The sequence below is a fragment of the Mustela erminea genome, chromosome 4 (assembly GCF_009829155.1).
Source record: "Mustela erminea isolate mMusErm1 chromosome 4, mMusErm1.Pri, whole genome shotgun sequence".
In the NCBI taxonomy this organism is placed as follows: domain Eukaryota; kingdom Metazoa; phylum Chordata; class Mammalia; order Carnivora; family Mustelidae; genus Mustela; species Mustela erminea.
The window spans coordinates 113,556,182-113,579,288 of NC_045617.1; the positions used below are offsets into that span (position 1 = coordinate 113,556,182).

Sequence of the window (23,107 nt, forward strand, 5' to 3'; positions counted from 1 at the left end):
TCATGACATTTGAGACAACATGGATTAACTTAGAGGGATATTATGCTAAGTGAAATAAGTCAGACTGAGAAGAACAAATACCATATGATTCCACTTATAAATGGAACTTTAAAAAATGAATAAGCAAACAAAAGGTAGGGCCAGAACTATAAATACAGAGAACAAACTGATGGTTGTCAGAGGGGAGAGGGGTTGGGCAAAATGGGTCAAGAGAAGAGGGAGATATAAGCCTCCAGTTATGGAATGAATAAGTCATGGGAATAAAAAGCAGAGTATAAGGAATACAGTCAATGACATTGTAATAATGATGTAATGGGACAGAGAGTAGCTATATGTGTGGTGAACACAGCATATATACTTACATATATACATACATATGTGTGTATATATATATCAATCACACCACATTTTCTTTATCCATTCATCTATTGATGGACATTTAGATTGTTTCCATGTCTTGGCTATTATAAATAATGCTATAATAATATAGCAGTGCAGATATGTGTTCAAGTTAGTGTTTTCATTTTCCTTGGGTAAATACCCAATAGTGGAATCATTGGATTGTATGGTATTTCTATTTTTAATTTTTTGAGGAACCTCCATACTATTTTTCACAGCAGCCATACCAATTTACATTCCCTCCAAAGGTGCACAAGGGTTTCTTTTTTTGACATCCTCACCAACACTTGTTTCTTATCTTCTTGATTTTAACCATTTAGGCATGAGGTGATATCTCATTGTGGTTTTGATTTGTATTTCCCTGACAATTAGTCATGTTGAGTGTTTTTCATGTGTCTGTTGACTGTATATTTCCTTTGGAAAACTATCCATTCAGATCCTCTGCCCATTTTCTAATTTGACTATTTTTGTTATTGTTGTTGTTTTGGTTTGTTTCATTTTTTTTTTTTTTGGGCATTGGGGTATATAAGTTCTTTATGCATTTTGGATATTAACCTCTTGTCACATAAATCATTTCCAAATATCTTCTCTCATTTGGTAAGTTGTTTGTTTGTTTTGTTGATGGTTACCTTTATTGTGAAAAAGCTTTTTATTTTGATGTAGTCTCAATATTTTATTTTTGCTTTTGGTCGTCTTGCCTTCGGAGACGTGTCTAGAAAAATGTTGCTATGGCTGATGTCCGAGAAATGACTGCCTGTGTTCTCTTCCAGGATTTTTATGGTTTCAGGTCTCACATTTAGGTTTTTAATCTGTTTTGTGTTTATTTTTGTGAATGGTGTTAAAAAGTAGTCCAGTTTCATTCTTTTACATGTAGTGGATAATAGACTATTCTTCAAAATAAAAATATTTATGTTTAGCATTTTTTGGAGAAAGTCATCCTTTCTTGCATTATTAATCTAGATTTCAACACTTAATCTTGTTTTTACCTATATTTGAAGATAATTTTTATATTACAAAAGAGATAATTTAAGCAATTTCAAGGAAATAAAATGGTATTCAAATAAGAGTTCAGTTTGTTGAACTAATACTGTTGCAACTTACATATAACAGGGCTTTGTCAATGCTGTGTTAATGGTTCTTTTCTCTGCCTAGCACCTGGAATTGTGAGGATCACATGAGTTAATGTATATAAAGAGCTGAAAAAAGTTCATGTAATGCTCAATAAGTATCAGTTATTATCATTATTAATGAACAGACTGACTTGATTTCAGGTTGTGACCACAGTACTTGTCACAGTATATGGCACAGAGCAAGTGCCCTGCAAGTTATTTGTTCACTGATCCCAGAGATGACATAATCATCAGGGCTTTCCAACTGGCTCTTTGGAATATGCCTCCATTTCATGTCCTATTTCTAAAGCAGACATTTATTGAACCTCTTCCCAGTAGTTGAGCTACAGCTATTAAAATCTCTCTTGCCTATATATGGACCCTTCACAGAATATACTGGTGAAGGATTAATGAAGAGTGCTTAGCCTAGAAGCTTTCCTGGACTTTAGTATGTTTCAATATAAATCAGTTGATTTCGAAAGAGCTAAAATTAATGGAGAGGGAAAAGAAAGCAGATAATTTTGAGTAAGAAAATGGTATGTGGAATGGAGATGAAAATGGCAAAATTATGTTCTAAGAATTTGAAATAGATATACCTGACTTGGGAAGTGGGCTGTATTAGGAATTAAGAAGAAGAGATTAGTGAATGAGGGCATTTGTCGAAGAAATACCCTAGAACTGGATAGCTGTGTATGTATTTGATGGGGGAGGGGTATGTGAGCTGTTTTACAGAATCTGTGAATAGGAGAAAATGGAATTTAAGGAAAACTAGCACTTCATTTAAGAGAGAAAATGAATTTGGAAGTAGTATACAAAAATAAGAAAAAGCAATTTCAAGAGAGTCTTCAAAGGAATAGTCAGAGGACTTAATAATCATTCATTGTCCATTAGGGAGAGTAAGAGGTGATACTGGCATCAAGATTATGAACATCAGTAGTAGGAAGATTTGATTAACTCCTATATAGAATTTGGGAGGTTTTCAGTTTGAGAGAAGGGGAAATATTAAGTTCAGTAGTTCAATTGGCTTAAGCTCAGTTGTTAGGAAAGTATTTAAGTAGATATGGATTTAAGACCTGACAGATAATGGGGGTTGAGTCTGGAAATGACAATTCATGAACCATCAGCCAACTTGAAACCACAAGAAGGGCAGTCCTACCGAGTCAAGAGAGCTGAGAAGAGCATTTAGAGAATGTTTGCCCTTGTCAGTGAAAGGTAAGAAGTCATACTTACTGTATTATCTTTCCAGATATTTTACCTTCCATCAGTATTGTGGCCTCTTGACAAAGTAAAGAAATGATATTTACAATAAAAAGTGAATAGTATATATTTATGCACAAGTAAGTAATAGTCCATGTACAGCAAATGTTCATATCTGGCTCCATTTTCTCTCTAATTTCTAGGCAGGTGAATCAGTTGAGAAGATAGTTACGATTAATTGAAAGCAATGCCTGAAATACTTCATTAATCCTTTTCCAAGTTTAATTTTCCCATTTTATTTTATCTATTTAAAATCCACTTAAATACCACCAAGGAACCGTTATGGACCTCTTAGTAGATATTTATTTAGCTATCTGGCTCCCAGATGAGGAAGGAGAATGAATGCTTTTGGAGAAAAGGCATACTTAGATACATTGAACAAACCCCCAAAATCATTATCCAAAGAGCTATGGTTTTGTGTTACAGATAAAGAGCAGAAGAATTGTGAGTTGTAAGCAAGCTCTGGCAATAATCTTTATAAATACCATTTATCTTTCTCTACTACCAAATTGCATTCTTTACTCTGGACATGTAGACTATAGATAACCATTACCTGACAACTATCTGTTATTCTTCTACAACACTGAAATGTGGCAAGGAGATGTGTATGAGGGGTTAAAGCTTAAAATACTTGATCATAATTGTATAGCTCTTGCTGAAACTTTAATGACTGTGAAACAATTTATTTGCTCAAAACAAAGTACTTCACAGATACCATAGATTTTTGAAAACATGAATTGACTCTCCTAAGAAGAAATTGGTATTTCACAAGTAAATGTGTAACTTGGGTAGTTCCAGGTGTCATGACTAATAGCATATGAAATTCTTAGCATAGCTCCTAGTCCACTGTGAGCAGTCAGAAATTTTAGATTTTATTTTATTTTTTTAAAGATTTTATTTATTTATTTGACAGACAGAGTTCACAAATAGGCAGAGAGGCAGGCAGAGAGGAGAAAGCAGGCTCCCTGCTGAGCAGAGAGCCCAATGCGGTGCTCAATCCCAGGACCCTGGGATCATGACCTGAGCCGAAGGCAGAGGCTTTAACCCACTGAGCCACCCAGGCACCCCAAGCATTCAGAAATTTTAGCTGATATTATTTACTATTATTTTTCTGTTTTGTGATTGTATAGTTTTCACATCTAAATATCTTTAATTTCATCTTGTTTTGCTGAATTGCTTTTTTGAATTAAGACAACTTTTAGTTACATGTTCTCTCTGAGAGTGCTACTATTCCTGTTTTACTGGGTGTTATGGCTGACTAAACAGTCTCTCTCATCCCATTTAAGTCTGTGATTCTTAAGATGGAGAGACTATACTCAGCCAGGTTTGGGGCAGAGACGAGTTCAGACGAGTGGTTCGTGGTTGGACTGGCAGGCACAAAAGTTAGCTGTTAGGGGTACTGGGAACTACTTATTAATGAAATTGAACTAAAACCTGTAAAGAGTTTCCTCTTTACGATAACTTTATGATAGTTCCAAGGTTGCCCCCACAATACTGTTATTCTTACTCAGTTTTAGACCAATATGCTTTCTTTCATGGAAAAGAAATGAAACTAAAGACTTTGGTGTGTGAACCTGGAGCCCATGAGGATGGTTCCACACAGAAGCACTGTCTTGAATGCCGGAAGAGAAAAACAGGCTGAATTTGCTAATCCACAGTTTCTTCCCTCACTAAAGAAAATTAGATATTACTTAACTTTTTGTGATGTTCTCCTTATTTGCTGTGGGTTATCATTCCCAGGTGAGTTTTTGTTGCTTTCGTCATCGTTTCATTTTTGTTTTCTTAATTCACTGTAAATCTGAAAGACTAAGACCTCTGAGCAAGCTTCAGATGTATTTACCTACATAGCTTGCACAGAGCTGGGTTAGTGAGAAAAAGAGGTAGCCTTAGCAACATCACAGATTTTGCCCCACCCAGAACTGCTCCGAGTGCTTACTGAGGGAAGCTGGGTACTCAAGAAGAAACAAAAATAGGTCCCTCTGTGCTTGCACTCAATGAGCAAAAGAGGAAACTGCTCACTTATTTTTGCTTTTTGAGACCTGGTAATCCTGGTCACTAGTGAAAACAAACTCTTAGTGGTTGATGGTTGGGAGAAGGGGACTCCCTCAGACATTCCCTCTACTCCAGACACAGGCAGGAGTGGGGAAGTTTTAAGCAGAACTTTCTGCCTCTAAGGAGATGAATTAGAAATAGAAGAGGTGGAAAGAGGATTTTCACTCCCCAAAACCTTTCCAAAATGAATCTCGTTGAACATTATCCTGCAAGAATCTTTTTTGGAGAAAATGGAAATGCCAGGGTCAAATGAAAGGTGACATTTTGGGGACAAATCCCCTACCTCTTTTTTTCATGTCATCCCTCACTATCTTCCCAGCAACGTTACTTTCACACCAGATTCTGTCCTTCCTTCCCCCCACCCCTGCTTCCACACCTCTTTCCCCGTACCTTGAACTTCTCCCTTTTCCCAGGGCCTGTTAATTCCTTTGCTTAGAATCTCGCCCATGACTATGAAAAAGACCATCTTCCCTCATTAATCCTCTTTTTTCAAATCAGCTTTTGTTTCCATTTGCACTAATTGACTGCACTCCCTCCACTTTCACAGCACCCCTTGTCCCATCGACCCACCATAATTCCACTCGTGCCCCATCTCTTTGTACTTCTGGAGAGTTCAAAACATGATTTCAGAGCTCATCCTTGATACCTCTGCTACAGCGACATATTAATAGCTTCCTCCCTCTGGAAATTCCTTACTTCTTACTAGATGGGATTTCTCCACTCTGGGGAATGAACAGAAATTCTCTCTTGCAGGTTTAGTGGTAGGAAATTTCTGGTGCTTTTGAGTTTTCTAAAGTTGTGTTGTTTTGCAGGCAGCAGTGGCTTTTGGAGAATGTACACAGGCTAGTAAATAGAATGTAAATGCGACAGTGTGTGGGGGGGATGTTAGCAGATATAAATTCATAGGTATGCATAATATCTCAAGAATTGGTGGATAAAAAAAGAAACTATGTCAACAGAAGACAGTAGCTTAGATAAAAAGGAGTTAATTGGTCATATTGCCAAAATGTTGGAAATAATATTAGGAAACAAAATTAGCCTATTGGCATTTTGGAGACATTAAGGGCTAGGTTTGAATAATTCAGAAGACCTGGACTTGATTTTTTACCTGTCATTTTCCTTTTTATCAGTCTTTGAAAAGTCTGGTTTTCTAAAACTTAGAATCTCCTATTAATCTCAAGTGAATCTTGATCTAGTTATCACCTTTATTTTAGAATACTGTACCTTTTTGGGTCTGGTTTTGTGAGTAACTTCCTGACCTCTTCAGGGGAGGTTCAGTGACCCTCATCAGTCATGGTGAAAAATGGCCAACTGGCTTCCCTTTTCATATCATTAAGAACCTACTTTGCCTGTCCTCCACATCTTTTTTAGAATAAAAATTACTCTAATGTAGCTTCTAAGGGTTCCCTGAATGCACACCAGAGGTATAACAGGCCCTGATGATTTGTGATTAGTCCATCTGGATTTTTAAAATATCAACATTCACTCTCCTTCTGGTGTAGAATTTTTACTATTCCGTCTTCATCTTATGGGTAACAGTCATCATACTCATTTGTTCACGGTTAAATCGACATGAATATGCAGTTCTTAAAAACTCACTTTTTAAAGTAATATTTTTCTGCTTTTTTTCTTTTAGTATTTGTGAGTGGGAATGAATCACTTTTGAAGCCCTTCTTGGAGAAATGTATTTGAGGAGATTTTTTATCAATTGTATTGTCTTGAACATGTGTTAAAAAAAATCTTTTTCGCTTTCTTGATTCTTTTTCTTGTATCGGCTTTTACTATATAGAGATGGCGTGTCTTGTGTTTCACCTTCCAGAGTGTCACCATTGGTCTTAAGGTCACTCTGCATTTCCAATTTAACCAACCTGACGCCTTGTGTAAATTTCAGGAGGCTGCTTGCAGGTGATGGAAAGGATATCAACTTCGATGCCAAGGAGACCTTGATAAAAACCTTGGCTTCTTAAAATATCAGTATTTGCCATTACTATTGGAAAAATAATCTCTTAGATGTGTAGTTTCTTCATCTGTCAAATGGGACAATCATGTCTCTTTTCAGAGTAGTATCTCGAAGTTTGAATAAGAGATATGCTGTGTACATTTAGTACAGAATAGGTGTAAAATGAACAAAGGTACTTCTTATTTTCCTATATGTTTAGAAAAATCAGAAGAAAAAGTGATTTTCTCTTTTTACATTAATGAACTGCCTCCCATAGAATTATTTCCAAGTTTTATTTGATAAAATACCAGTACACTGTATGTTAAATATATCTTACTCGTTCAACCAATGACTTGACATTAGAGAGTCTTTTCTACTATATAAGTCATATGTGGAGGAATATCTTTTTTCTTGTTCAGAAGGAGAATGAAATTTAGTCAAACCATATAAAAACATACTTAGTGAAGTTATTTAAGTCATAAAACTTATTGGCCATGGATCCATTTATATTTTGTAAATATTTTTTAGAAATGATGTATGCTGCAATCCTGCAAAGAGTATTACCTAGAATCTATTCTAAATCACTGTGTTTTAGCATGTTAAAATTACTCAAACTTAAAATCCACAGCTTTTGTCCTTTTTATCTTATTCATTCATTTAACAGATATGTATTAAGTGTCTATCATGTCAGGCACTATTCTAGGTTCTTGGCATATGTCAGTGAACCGAAGAGACCGAGATCCCTCCTCTTGAGCAGTTCACATTGGAGCAGTGAGAGGCAGTAAACTTTAATAAGTAGTAGAGCAAGGTCAAGGGGATTGGACATATAGAAGTCTGGTGGCTATGGGAAAGCAGATTACAGTGGTAAGTAAAATAATCAGAATGGGAACCTTCAAGAACTGACATTTGAGAAAAGTCTTGAAAGAGGTAAGGGAGTTGCACTGATATCAGGAAAGAACATTCTGGACAGAAGGAAAAGTTGGCCGGTAAATGAAAGGTCCCCCAATAACGGGTCCGTGATCAAAGGAGTGAGACTGATACAAAGCGAAGGTCAAGCAAAGCTTTATTTTGCACCAAGCATCGAGACTCAAACCAACCATCAAACCAACTGTTCAGGGCCGTCTCTTACAAAGAGGGCGACCTCTCTTTGCCTTAAAGACTGGTGGCCAATGAGATTGTAACACACGGAGAAGGCTACACAGTCCTGCTAGGTCACACATAAGTGACCAGTTGAATCCACTGAATTACAATTTACCCTATAGTAGACATTTCACCTAGCCTATCACCTTGGTCAGAATTGGTGCCCAAAAGGCAGGATACTCCTTGGTAGCTAGGGAGACAGTAGGCACCCTCACTGATTGGGTACCTCCACCTGGCCTGACCCACCCTTTTATTTGGGCTTTGTTACCTGGCACTGTTTTCCAGGACTTGTTTTTAAGTAAGTTCCCGGGGGGGGTGGGGGGGATGAGAGCAGGGACAGTTTAAGTTTTACTGTATAAACAACAAAAATCACTGTTTAACCGGATGGAATCGCTCTGGCTAAGTAGGCCCTTACAGTAAAAGGGATCTGTTGGGTCCCCCAAAATTGGGTACCCCAATAACGGGTCTGTGATTAAAGGAGCGAGACTGATACAAAGCGAAGGTCAAGCAAAGCTTTATTTCCCGCCAAGCATCAGGAATCAAACTGGCCAGCCAGGGCCACACCTCTTACAGAGAGGGCGACCCCTCCCTGCTTTCCGAACTGACTTTTATAGAGCAAAGGCCATGTGGTTGGGCCTGGCCACACACAGGTGGCCAATAAGATTGTAACGCCCACATAGGAAACTCCACAGTGATGCTAGGCAACCAACTGAATTACAATTTACCCTAGTAGACATTTGAACCAGCCTATCACACCTTGGTTAGAATTGGCGCCAAAAGACTCCCAAAGGGTGGGGGCCCATACTCCTTGGTAGCTAGGAGACAATATGTGCACCCACTGATTGAATACCTCCACCTGGTCTGACCCACCCTGTACTTGGACTTTGTTACCTGGGACTGTTTTCCCGGACTTGCTTTTAAATAAGATTCCCTGACGGAGCAAGGTCAATTTAAGCTTCACGGCAAAATGCAGTTCAGCCGGGGTGGGGCTGCTCTGGCTAAATAGGCCCTTACGGGACCCAAAGTAAGATCATGCCCGGTGTATTTGAGGAAAACCAGGAAGGAAGCCAGTATGGCTGGAGCAGAATGAACAAGGAGCGAGGGAGTAGGGAACAAGGAGTAGCAGGTGATGAACTCCAGAGTTACAGGAGGCCAGATTATGTTCTGAGGACTCTGGCAATTTATGTGTAAGTAAACTGGGGAGCCATTGCAGAATTTTGAGCACGGCAGTCATGACCTGATTTATCCTTTCGGAAGAGTTGCTCTGGCTGTTGAGAATAGCCTAGAGGAGAAGGGCGATAATGTCTCAAGACAGGATGACAATAATTGAGGAGGTAAAAAATGGTCAGACTGTGAACATATTTTGGGATTATGACCAATTTTATGAATTGGATGCTAGGTGTAAGAAAAGAGGAGTAAAGTCTAAAGTTATTGGCCTGAACAGCTAGCGAAATGTATTTGCAATCATCCAAGATGGAGATGGTTGCAGGAGAATCTTTCTTTCTAGACTTCAGCTCAGCAAGGAGCCCAATGTGGGGCTCGATCTTACCACCATGAGATCATAATCTGAGCCAAAATCAAAAGTCATATTCTCAACCAACTGAGCCACCCAGGTGCCCCTTTATATTTTGTTAACTGGTGATCTGCAAATCAGAAGATTGTGTATTTTAAAAATTTTTCATTTTCTCAATCTTATGTTATTTTAACTGTCTCTAAGCTTCTTAGGACAAATGCAGACTAGTACAATAACACTTGGGGAGTAAACACAAATATACTTTTTCCTGAGACTCTCTTTGAATATACTTATCTCCGGTGATAGTAGGAGAAATCTCAATAAAATTCAAAAACCAAGAAATTGAGAACAGAAACATAAACATGTCATATCTATTTGACAACTTTGTGCACAGTAACTATTTCCTGATATTAATCATGAAAAATAAAACAATTTAGATAAAGTTCAAATTGAGATAAAGTTTCACAAAATAGTATTTTCGTTTTGTTTTGTTTTTTGGTTTTTTTGCAGGTGGGTCAAGGGGGATAGGTATCTATTACAGGAACCAAAATGCAAGCGCAAAAGAGAGAAAGTAATTTTGTAAATTTTGTTTTTTGAAGGTAGTTAGGATTTTTCACTCACATACTCTGTTGGGAAGCCCTTTTAGTTCCTGTTTGGAGAGATGAAAGTCTTACCATAACCTCATCGACAGGCTTGTGGCAGTTAGAGTTTCTCCCATGTGTACGTGCAGGGAAGAGTAGAAGTGGTTGAGTGGGCAGTTGGCAGGCATTCATCGCATTGATTGCAGTCATTCATAAAACCCAGCAGTGCTGAGGGCGGAGTCAGGAGAAGCATTCCTCTGAAGTGGTTGCAGAATGTCTCATTTGCATGAATCTGCAGTGATGCTTGAGTGATGAGGGAATGCTCATTTGCAGTACGAAGACTGTTAAGAGTCCACATCTGATAAATCCCTGAGGAATTAAAGACGTTGCAAAGAATAGAGGTGAATCCCCTTGAACTCCTAGTCTCTTGATCCACAGTAATTCTAGGACGTCAGCACTTTGGCAGGGTTTATGGCTTCCTTACATCTGGCTGAAGGAATAAATCATATGTAGAGGAAGACACTTAATAGTTACAACATAACAAAATATTGTTGTGTTTCTTAAAGTATGAAGGGTCTTTATGATACAAGTTTAATGCATGGGAGATAATAGAGGGTACTGGTGCTAAACAATTTCTGCATATTAGAACTGTCAAAACTATTACAGCTTACCCCTCCAAACTGATAGGTCAGATACAACACAATGCAGTTACGATTTTAAAGAAATGTTGATCCACACAAGCTAACAAAAATCTGAAGTGTATCATGTATTTTTTATATAGCTTAATGTATCTGTCTGAGCATAGGGATTTTTAAAAAATCTTTTCTTTCCTATATCTAGAAAAATTCCAGCTAAAAAGAAGTCCAATTAGAAAATGTAGGAGTATATATTACCGTAGTTTAGATCCACATCAAATTGGTTGAATAATAGCAATCTGAAACAAAAAGATTTTCTCCAGAAAACATAGATTCAGTAGCCAGCTGTATCACTGTAGTCTTGTGGTCAGAATATATGTTAGTATGAAAAAATATGCTGCTTACCTGCTTTTTAAGGATTAAATATATTAAGTATATTTAAAGTTATATTTATTCTTTTATTAAAGATTTTATTTATTTACTTAAGACAGAGTGAGCATGAGTGAGAAAGAGAGCAGGAGTGTAGGGGCAAAGGGACAGGGAGAAGCAGGCTCCCCACCAAGCAGGGAGCCTGATGTGGGGCTCAATTACAGGACCCTGGGATCGTGACCTGAGCTGAAGGCAAATGCTTAACGACGGACCCACTCAGGCACCTAAAATTATATTTAAATTAATTGTAAATACTAATCTTTTAGGTTGTTGGTAAATTTTTTTCATTATCCAATATATAAAGTTCAGAAATTCAAGTCAAGTTTTTATTTGAAAGAGTCTATAGTTATACAGACAGAGGCAGTATTTTAGCTATTGTGCTTTTATACCAGAACCACTGGGTACTTGAGATTAGATAAGGGTTTTCCTCCATAGATGTGGTCATTTACTCGGGGCAGAAAAAAAAAAGTTTTGCCTTGGATCCTACCTTTAGTGCTGGCTGATAATCCACATTTATTATAAAAGAGGTACTTAAAAGCATATCTAAGGGGGCACCTGGGTGGCTCAGTGGGTTAAAGCCTCTGCCTTCGGCTCAGGTCATGATCCCAGGGTCCTGGGATCGAGCCCTGCGTCGGGCTCTCTGTTCCGCCGGGAGCCTGCTTTCTCCCCTCTCTCTGCCTGCCTCTCTGCCTACTTGTGATTTCTCTCTCTCTGTCAAATAAATAAAAATCTTTAAATAAAAACAAAAAAACAAAAAAAGCATATCTAAGGAAAACTGTAATTAAAATGGTTGATTTATTATTTTATTTTAAAGCTTTGTATAACTTCCTGAAACTTCAGGGGAAAAAGTGAACTAAGACAGAAGGTTGCATATGGTTTCTCATAGATATCATTCTTCAAAATGTTTTTCAAAGTTGGTGATATTTCCGATAGTTTAACGAACCAATGCATGTAGATTAAATATGCTAAATGTTCTATTTTTAGTTGAGTGGGAATTGCTACAGATTTTCCAGTGCTATGAAATGTAACTTCTTGAGCATTGTACTTTGTCTAAGTTAGACTAACATTTCAGAGCTCAGAAATCCCAGGACATTATTTCTCCCTAACAAGTGCCTGCTTGGTTATTATTCCCTTAACCCTGATGTCTCTGAGTGGCTTTCTACTTCCACGAAACTAGAACAAGAACAGAAGGCTTTGTGGTTCCTGTAGATGTCTTTGACTCCTGTCTCTTGACCAGTCCATTAAGAGTTTAGCATTAGTTCTTGACAGATGCCACCTTACTTTACTTTTACCCAGGAGGGAAGTGTATCGAGGCTTTAAAACGGTATCATTTTCTTTTCTTGTCACGTTACATATTGATTTCTAAGTCTCACTTGACCTTGTTTGGAATGAGCAGTATGTGTGTGTGCACGTTTCTTTGCGTTGTGTCCACGTTTCCCTGTATCGTTTCTTTCAGAAGTGGAGAATTTTGCCATGCAGCTTTTAGCTCTGGGAAAACAGTTTTTATCCGCCATTGCCTCACCAGCGATCCACTTCTGGAATAACACGACTGGCTTTAAATATTATTAGTGTAGTCAAACCTCCCAGAAGCCTCCATGGGAATTGTTAAGAACCAGATTCATGGTTAAGAATGTTGGGACCTAAGGGGCTTTTCCATTTAGCAAAGGCTAAGATGTGGGGTCTTAGCTTTGTAACTGAGGCTTCCCTATTCAAAGCAATATTTTTAAAGCTTTTGAGGGGAAAGGGAATCTAAACAGCCTTAAAGGGGGCTGCTTTTGAATTTCTGCCAGTGAATCTCTTCAGTGCTCTATATGCCCTGTTGACACAAGGGTGAGAGGATCTTCTGCTGCCTTTTGGAGCTTTGTTGTATTATCTATCCTCTGCATTTATTTAACCTGTAATGGAGGACTTAAGACACAAAGACCTTTTGCTATTGTTTTTTCACATTATAGAGGTATTTTCTCTATTTTATACACACACGCACACACTCACACACACACACACACACACACACAAATACTTTACATATAAACATTTCTTTCTGAGTCTTTTTCTTTTCTTAACTTGAAGGGGATTTTGAACATGGAGAATGTCTGAAGTCCTGTTAGATCTCTTTCTGCATAAAGAAAAAAACCCATGTGGTAATGAATGACATGAAACAAGATTCTATATCTTTTAATAAAATAGCCAAAGCCACAGAAAATCCTGCCCATCTTTTAACATGTCAGCACAACAGGTGTTCGTATTTTTGAGCTTTCAGATGTCATCACATGGAGAGGCCAAAGCCTTCAGTAGTGTTTCTTCTGTGGGGATGACTGCTGACCATCATTTTATTGTTGCTAAAAGGATAATCAAATAAGGAGGCTAGTACAGATTTTACTTGGGTATAATTGAGCTCTTGGAATTCTAAGTAAAAAATATCCAACTCTAAAGGCTTTTCCAGGGCCTCCAGGTTAAGATTGAAGGGGCTTACATAGATTTTCCATTAGACTGTGTTTTCAGTACCGTGTTTAATTTCCAGATGTGTTATACCCTTTTATAATTAATAGTGCGTTGTGCTGTCTATCATGCGCCCCAGGTGTGTTGTCAGGGACATGGCGAAGCCTGCTGCCTGCAAAACACCAAGAAATGCTGAAAACCAGCCCCACCAACCTTCACCGTGAGTATGGCATTAGTTTTATTGACTGAAAATGTCGTCTCTTACACAGATCACTGGTTACAGATTTATTAATTCACATTGCATGTGGGAGTAGGTACTCTGACTGCTCGGGTATATGTAATAACAAGGCTACTATTGAATCAGATAAAATTATCTGAAAACATGAACTCTGTATTAAGTATCTTTGTTAAATGAAGTTTCTAATGCCATATTGGAAGCTTAAAACTAATTAGAGGAAAGGGACACATTTTTAGGGCTCTACAGAGGCAGAAATTCTGTACCTTTTGGATCTGGAATGTGTGTGGGCTGAAGCCCAAGATTTGAGGGAAGTAGGTAGGTAAGGTACAGAGAGGGGAGTGTGCAAGTAAGGGAAATGCAGTGGTAGCCCATTATCCACCCTCACCATATTACTTAAAGGTATGGATAATCCAAAAGAGCCGATTGCCCTGCAGTTTCATTTTTATTTTTCAACCCCCAGTGTAGATCCTAGTGAAGAGTTAAACGACCAACACAAAGGGGAAGCAGGAAGTAGAAAAGAAACCAAATAAGTAAATTCTGAGTTGTGAATGTGGATTTTGATGAGATAAAATGTCAGTAGCTTTAAATTCTTCAGAGTAACAGGATATCCTCAGTCTTCTGACTAGAATTATGCTCTTATTAAGAAAAATTAAACATTCCTTTAAAATGTCTCAGTAGCAGCAGTACTCTGCATACCTATTACAACCAAGTAGTTACTACTGGGAAATGTCTCCTTCCAAAGTTTTTATTAAACAACTTTGAAGAAATGTGTCCTAAGAGTGATTTTTCTATAGATTTATTTAACTGAGAGGTCTTTGAAGTAAACCAAAATTAAGTGTTAAAATTGTAAAAAGTGAGAAAAAAGTGAATTTTCATAATTCTTCTACTATGGCAAGTTTTTATAATTATTGGCAAAGACCAAAATTAAACAAAACTTATAAATCCTTATATTTTATATATGATAGTCACAAATCATTTAAAAAATTATGTTTTAGGAAACAAAATTTTGGTAAATAAATTTTCAGAGGCTCAGTAGGTTGGTTATAGATTTTAGCTCAATAAGTATACTTGAATATCATCTTCTACATTTAATCAGTACTTTTCAAGGAGTAAAAATAATTTTGATTTAAAGGTAGTAAAAAATGATAATTACATTGGAAAAAAGTACAGAGTTGGAAGAAGTACTCTTAATAATGTTGCCATATTTTTTTCTGTAAATGTTCCTGCTCTAAAGCCATTTTCCTGATAATTGAACTTCCTTTTATAATTCATGGAAAACTTATGATCCCCACCTCCTATCTTATGTTCTAAGCATTATAAAACATTTTATTTTATATAAGGGTTATATAAGGATTCAGCTGTTTCTGGGAAAGTTCCTTGAGGAATAAATACTGATTTTAAAATGTTATAGTCCACATGTTGAGGTTCTATTTTAATTGGTCCCACTCATTCTAATGTCCATTTTAAATTAGAATTTTTAGATATGGAACAGCCTTTGTCATCCTTCCCAACAAGACTTTAGATCACTCTTTTTCCTTTATTTGTTTTTACTTTCCATAGACTTAAGAGCTATAGAAATATGTTGTAATTTATCTTGCACCTAGTAGAACTTCCCTGGTGGCCAAGAAAAGCAACTGTAGTTGCTTTGGAGCCTCTATTTTGACCACCTCTTTCCTCACATAAACTTTTTGAGTTAAAATAGTGAAACCCTCTTTAGGTGAATTGAAGTATTTAACGTTTCCAATTCATTCCTTATCTTGCTGATTCTCTATAGTGTCTTTGTATTTTGAGTTCTCCACATCCACTTATGTGCCTTTCTAGGTTGATAAGAAAAGGGCAATAATAAATTGGCAGCTGGAGGCTAAGGGTAGGCTTTAGCCTGTAGGTCAGCATTTTTAAATTTGTGAGTCACAACCTTTCAGTGGGTCTGAAAATCCAAGAATGTATCCCAGGTTAATATTGTGGATGAATTTCTGTGTATGGCAACTGGGTAAAATTAAACAATTTAATAAACTCTATGTTTAGTTATAAGGATGTACAAATGGGTTTTAATTAGGAGAGTGGCTTAGATTTGCATTATATATATGTGTGTAGGTATATAACATAGATGTATTACTTTGGCAGAGGTTGGGAAGATGGAATAAGAATGTGATGTGGGCTTAACTAGGGACAAGAAAATCAATGAATAGACTATCATAATAGTCCAAAGAAAGATGATACATACCATCTTGACCTATAGGAGTAGCAGAGGTGTGGGAAGGAAACATTTCAAAAGCTGAGTAAGGAGTCACATTGGCAGTGGTTGGTTGTCAGTGGAATATGATTTCTAAGGAAGGAGTTTAGGGAGACCATCATATAATTATTTGTTAATTAAGGACCACTGACTGGAAAGTGGGTTAAAGAAGCAAACTAGATCTAGGTAAATAAGCAGTGAGGAGTTTGGATTTTTACACAGAGATTTGGTGGCACCTATCCATTATAGTTGGATAGTACCTATCCAAGAAATAGTTGGATATATGAACCTGAAACACCCAGTTAAAGTTAACTGGGAAAGTAGATGACATCACCAAAAGATATATAGTTAGAAAAAGATAACAGAGAGAATCCTAGGCAAAATCAATGCATAATGAATGGGTAAAGGAAAATGATCCCCTGACTCAGCTGAGAAATAATAATTTAAAAAGTAGAAGAACCAGAAGCCAAGGTAGTAGAGGGGCTCAAGGGGAATCTCCAATAATCAAATTCAGCAGAAAATCAAAAAATAACTTCAGAGATAAAAAATGTCCTTTGGATTTGGCTATACAGAAGTCATTGGTAGCATTTGTCCTAGAAGTTTTAATACATAAGTGGGTGGAGATACTCTATTTTGATAGGTGTGGGGAGGAATGAGAATCAGGAAAAGGAAACAGTGATTGTATATGACTTTTTAAAAATGTTTTTGCAGGCATGGAAAAGAGAGAGAGTCGTAAGTAGACAGGAAGTAGGGTGACTACGCTTATGTTACTTGGTACATTTTATTTTGCAAGCCTAGATTGAGGGATACACATGTCAATATACTTAATATTTTTGATAACTGTGTATATAAACTATCCAAATATTCTTTTGCAATTATTATTAAAATGTCACTTAGTCATATTTTTGACATGCTGCATAAGTTGTCATCATTTAATCAAAGTAACAAATACATCAAAAATATGGTGGAGTTCAGCAAATTGAGTCATATGCCTGCTATTCCTCAGGTAAAATGTGCATAGATAAATGAGACAGAATTCTTGTCTTTTTTTTTTTTTAAGATTTTATTTATTTGGCAGGGAGAGACACAGTGAGAAAGGGAACACAAGCAGGGGGAGTGGAAGCTGGCTTTCCACTGAGCAGGGAGCTCAATCTCTGGACCCTGGGATCATGACCTGAGCTGAAGGCAGAGGCTTAACAACTGACCCACCCAGGCACCCCCAGAATTCCTGTCTTAAGAGTTCTTCTCTCTCAAGTGGGAGGTGGCAGTTACTTTATCAAATAAATTATAATACTTCATGATAAGTGCAATGTGTTAAAAAATGATTTATTCTGTTTGGGTTGATGTGGTCAAAAGAAAGATTTACAGAGCCTGCAATACTAGTGCTCGCTTCAGCAGCACGTATACAGAGCCTGCAATACTTAACGTGAGTTTTGAAAGATGAATAGTTCAGCAGGTAGGCAATTTTGGAGTATAGTCTTCCAGAAGAGAACAGTTGCCCTGAGGCCCAAAACATCAGCTTCTGCTGGTGTAATTTAAAACATGCTCATTGCTGGGGCCTGAGAACATGTGTATGTGTATTTGTGTGTTGTGTAGTCACATGCATGGGTAGGAGTTCATGTGTGTGGGGGGGTCAGTGTGGGCATTGTATGTGAAAGAGGAGGTAAGAAGTGCTACATCAGACTCTCTGAAGAATAGGACATTTGTCTAATTTGGAGAAAGTAATTAATTGTGCCTTGTCTTAGGTTTTCTCTTTAATACTGTATTTTGAAATTTGATACATCTTTATGGGTTTTTGAGTTTTTCAAAGCGAGTATGGATTTAAAAAGTGCGAGAAACTCTTTTATATTCATCAATATCAGTCTTACATGTTAGCAGGGATAAATAGGAGAGGTAGGAGGTGGGGGAGATTTGAGAAAATTTCCCAGGTAGTATAACCAGAGTGTAGTGATCCATTAGATATAGTAATAAAGCAAAGATGAGGGGAGATAACTCTCTTTAGCTCAAGAAATTAAGTGAATTGATAAAATCAACAAGAGAGTTAATTTAGGCAGAAAAACAAGTTTAGATTTAGCATTAGTTTTATGTATTAATGATCAATCACCCATGGGAGCTTCCAGAAGATATCTCGCTATTCATACCTCAAACCCAGTAGAGGGTTAGTGAGATATACTAATTTGTGAGCAATTACTTTAAAACAAAAACAACTAAGACAAATGAAATAGCATGGAGTTAGAAGGAAAAACTGGAAAAGGCAATGCGGAGGGTATCACCTGTACTGCAACAAAGAGCAGAGGAATTAAGTAAATTATGCAAGACCATGGAAAAACAAATGTGTCCCAGTATTCCTGGAACTATCCACGCTTTAGTACTGAAAGTCCATGTCCTGGGAACCCAACCCCCCAGCCCAGTCCTTGGAAAATTGGGATGGCTGGTCACACTAGAACTGGTGAAGTTGGAATTTGAAAGTAAAAATCTAGAAAATGAATGTAGAGCCAAAGGAAAAATATGCTTATACAATGTTTGTATTATTGTAGAAGGTGACATTATCAGGAATAAATTGAATCCATAGAGGTACATGTATCATTATTCAGTCTTTCTTGTTTTGCTTTGTTTTTGTTGACAATTGCCTGCTTTTTAAAATGAACATATAATTCATATGCCATATGTACAATTCACCTCCTAAGGAGTACAGTTAAGTATTTCTCACAAAATTGTGCAACTATCACTGCTCTGTAACTTCAGAACATTTTGATCTCCCCCAAAAGGAAACCTGCTATCCATTAGCAGTCATTCCTCTATTCTCCTCAAACCCAGTTCTTAGCAACCACTACTTTTTCTGTTTGGATTTGCCTCTTCTGGACATTTTACATGAATGAAATCACCTGATATGTGGACTATTTATGTCTGGTTTCATCATTTATCATAATATTTCAAGATTTATCCATGTTTGACATTACCAATGCTTTATCCCCCCTTTTTTTTAATTTATTTTTTATTTTCAGCATAACAGTATTCATTATTTTTGCACCACACCCAGTGCTCCATGCAATCTGTGCCCTCTATAATACCCACCACCTGGTACCCCGACCTCCCACCCCCCGCCCCTTCAAAACCCTCAGATTGTGTGAACCATGAGAGACTATGGACTCTGAAAAACTATCCCCCCTTTTTTTAAGATTTTATTTATTTATCTGACAGAGAGAGAGATCACAAGTAGGCAGAGAGGCAGGCACAGAGAGAGAATGGAGAAGCAGGTTTCCTGTGGAGCAGAGAGCCTGATGTGGGGCTCCATCTCAGGACCTTGGGATCATGACCCGAGCCGAAGGCAGAGGCTTTAACCCACTGAGCCACCCAGGTGCCCCTTTATCCCTTTTATTGCCAAATAATACTCTTTTGTATTTATATACCACTTTTTTGTTTATCCATCTATCAGTTAAATGGACATTTGGATTGTTTCCAATATTTGAGCTATTGTGTATAAAACTGCTTTTAACATTTATATACATTTTTTGAGTGAACATATGTTTTCAGTTCTTTTGAGTATAAACCTATGAATGTAATTGCTGGGTCATTATAGTAACTGTGTATTTATACTGTTTAGGAACTGTCAAACTGTCTTTCAAAGCAGCTATACCATTTTACATTCCTACCAGCAATGTTAAAGGATTCCAATTTCTCTACATCCTTACCAACACTTGGGATTGTTAGTATTTTTTGTTATAGCCATTCTCGTGGGTATGAAGTATACGAATGGCTATCTTATTATGGTTTTGATTTGATTTTTCTAATGAATAATGATGTTGAACCTCTTTTCATGTGTTCATTTGTTATTTATATTTGACTTCTTTGGAGAAATATTGATCAAAATCTTTTTCCCATTTTTAATTGGGTTATTTGTCTTTATTATTGAGTTATAAGAGCTCTTTATATGTAATGGATACTATATCCTTGTCAGATAAATGATTTGCAAAGATTTTCTCCTATATAGTGAGTTGTCTTTTCATTTTCTTGATAGTACCTTGAAGCACAAGTTTTTAATTTTGATGAGGTCCAAGTGATCTAGTTTTCCTTTGGTTACTTGTGCTTTTGGTATTGTATCTAAGAAACTATTGTGAAATCCAAGGTCATAAAGATTTACCCCTAGATTTTCTTCTAAGAGTTGTATAGGTTTAGCTTTTATATTTAGATCTTTAATCCATTTTGGATTACTTTGTGTATATGGTGTGAGATAGAAGTCCAGTTTCTTTCTTTTGCATGTTGGAATCTAGTTGTCAGAAAGTAGTAACAGCAGATGTCCTAGAAGGAGGCTTTCAGTCTTTCTTCATTAAATATGATGTTAGTTCTAGTAGTTGTTTTTGTTATGTTTCTAGTTCTAGTAGTTGTTTTTGTTTTGTTTTGTTGTGTTTTGTTTTTTAATCAGGTTTAGGACTTTTTTTCCCATTTCTAGCATGTTTAATGTTCATATTATGGTAGTATGTTGGATTTTCTCAAATGCTTTTTCTGCATCTATTGAGATGGTAATGCTCTTTTTGTCCTTTATTTAATTTAAAATTTTAAAAAGATTTTATTTATTTGACAGAGATCACAAGTAGGCAGAGAGGCAGGCAGAGAGGAGGAGGGGGGGAGTAGGCTCCCTGCTGAGCAGAGAGCCCAAGGGGCTCAATCCCAGGATTCTGGGATCATGACCTGAGCTGAAGGCAGAGGCTTAACCCACTGAGCCACCCAGGTGTCCCTGTCCTTCATTTTATTAACATGGTGTACTGCATTTATTGATTTTCATATGTTGAAACGCTCTTGCAATCCTGGGACAAATCCCACTTGGTTATCCATTTTATATGTTTCTTTATTTGATTTGTTATTATTTTTGAGGATTTGTGTGTATAAATTTATAAGCGGTATTGGTCTGTGGTTTTCCTGTGATTTCTTTGATTTTAGTATCAGGGTAATATTGGTCTCATAGAATGAACTTGGAAGTATTCCCTACTATTCTATTTAGGAAAAATTTGTGGAAGAATACCATAAATTTTTTTTTCAGATGTTTGGTAGAATTTACCAATGAAGCCATCAGCTTCTTTGTGGGAAGCTATTTGATTACTTAAATTCTGTTTTATTTGAATGTTTATAATGGTTCTGTATAAATGTGTATATATGTTTAGGTGAGGGTACTGCATGTGAAATCCTCATGTCTTCAGAAAAGCTCATATCCAAAAGTTAGTTCCATATAACTCTTGAACCATTTATTATTTTGGGTTATTGACACTTGTGGTTTATAGTTCCTAGAAAATAAATTTAACTCTGTTGTGTGTGTGCATGTATGTGTTTACATGTGTGACCAATTTCATCATTTAAACATTATCAGTATAACCCAAGTCTGGGTTCACTATAGTTAGAGCCAATCAGAAAGAAAATACCTTGTAGATATAAATTATTTAATAATTTTGAGATTTTTTTGATTTTGGTTTCTCTTATTACCTTTGGGGGAAAAAATGAGAAACTGATTTTGATATACAGTGTTTATTTTTACTTTTTAAAAATTTTATTAGTTATATGTTTGTAAGCCCTGCAATTAATTATCAGTTTCATTTATTTAACAAAAATTATTGGTTCCAGGTAAAAATGCAAATTATTATTAGTCTCCGGATTTTACTTTGCCATTCTGTCTTTATCTTTTCTATTTCTTCTTTTCTAGAAATGATCTCTCTGTGCAGTGGTAATTCACATCTTGGACTGGATCATTAAGTACCATCTGCATTGAAGCTTTTGACATGGGCATGTGTGTCACACATACTTTTTCCTTCACAGCTTCAGATGAGTCAGCCTTGAATTGACAGAGAGGCTATATCCAAATGTTTCTTTCAATAGGCATACTTTTTCAGATCTCAAGGGCATGGCTTTTTTCAGCAACAACAGTCTTTGTTCAGATTAATTAAAACACAGGGACTTCTGAGGACCAACATGTATGGGAACAGAATGAATTTAATCATGTAAATGTGATAGCTTATATTTAACCCAATTTTAAAATAGCCTTGAGAACCAAAAATTTAACTGAGAAAAAAAAAATATATACTTATCCTATAATGTATGAGGAATATACATATATCTTTATGGTTGATTGTATGGTTTCTCATTTGAAATCACATCTAACATCAACATTGTATCTTATAATAGATAACAGATTAAACGGAAGTGTGTCTCTGAAATTGTAAGCAGTTGGACAGAGCCCTTGTCACTATGTCACTGTACCTTTAAGCTCTGCATATCAGACATGATTTTAGGATGTGTATACTAAATGCCCAGAACTCTGTCTTCCTGTAGCATTGGATGGCAGAAGTTCCACGAGTAAAACAGAAAATTAGGCAACCCACTGGCAGACTACCACCACCTCAGATAAAACTCCATCATGAGTACAATGATTCCTCTCAAAAATCTGGGAGAGAGGCCCTGTGAATACTGGAATCTAGCCTGCTTTTCCCTAGTTTTCCTGATCTTAACCCCTCTGCACTTCCTGAGCACTATGGTGGTCTCTGCTCCTAAAGTTTAGCAGATATAATACTCAGTGTTTTCCAAATATCTTAAATTCTGATCTCAGCTCAGGTATGTGGTCTGCTCCTTCAGTGGAAACCTGTTAAATCAAATTTGGATGAGAAGGGAGCATTGAAGAGACAAGTGGATTTCTTCATCTGGTAGAGATTGTGCAGTAGGAGAAGCAGTTCACTGCTTGCTTTCCAATGAGTCAGGCTGTTCATTCTTCCTTCAACAAGTATTTATGGAGTCTGTACTATGTGCAGAGCCCAGTGCCAGGCACTAGATATGAGGATAGGCAAAGCAGAGTACTTATTCTTGTAGAAGTTAGAGTGTATTAGGAGAGTATCTAAACAACAAACATAGATGATAAAACTTCATTTTTAACAAAGGCTTAAACTGAGTACTGTGTTTGAGAATTGTACAGGGGCATCTATTAGAAAACATGTTCAGGGAAAACTCTGAGAGAAGATGATGTTTGAGAGACTTGAAAGATGAGAAGTCAGCCCTGTGAAGGGGTCAGCGGAAGAGAATTCTAGGTAGAGAGGATGGTATGTGCAATGGATCTTAAATGGAAACCAGTGTAGCATGGTCGGGGAACTAAAAGAAGGTGGAAAA

General features: G+C 36.8%; 1 protein-coding gene across 17 annotated transcripts in view; it reads left to right on the top strand.

Moving 5' to 3' along the window:
* RIMS1 (regulating synaptic membrane exocytosis 1) overlaps positions 1–23,107 on the top strand; it is a 495,743-nt gene that overhangs the window by 70,521 nt on the left and 402,115 nt on the right. For all 17 annotated transcript variants that reach the window (XM_032340423.1, XM_032340411.1, XM_032340413.1 and 14 more), the window contains exon 2: positions 13,633–13,713. In XM_032340423.1, coding sequence (XP_032196314.1) covers positions 13,633–13,713 — 81 coding nt within the window. The remainder of the gene's footprint in view (positions 1–13,632; positions 13,714–23,107) is intronic.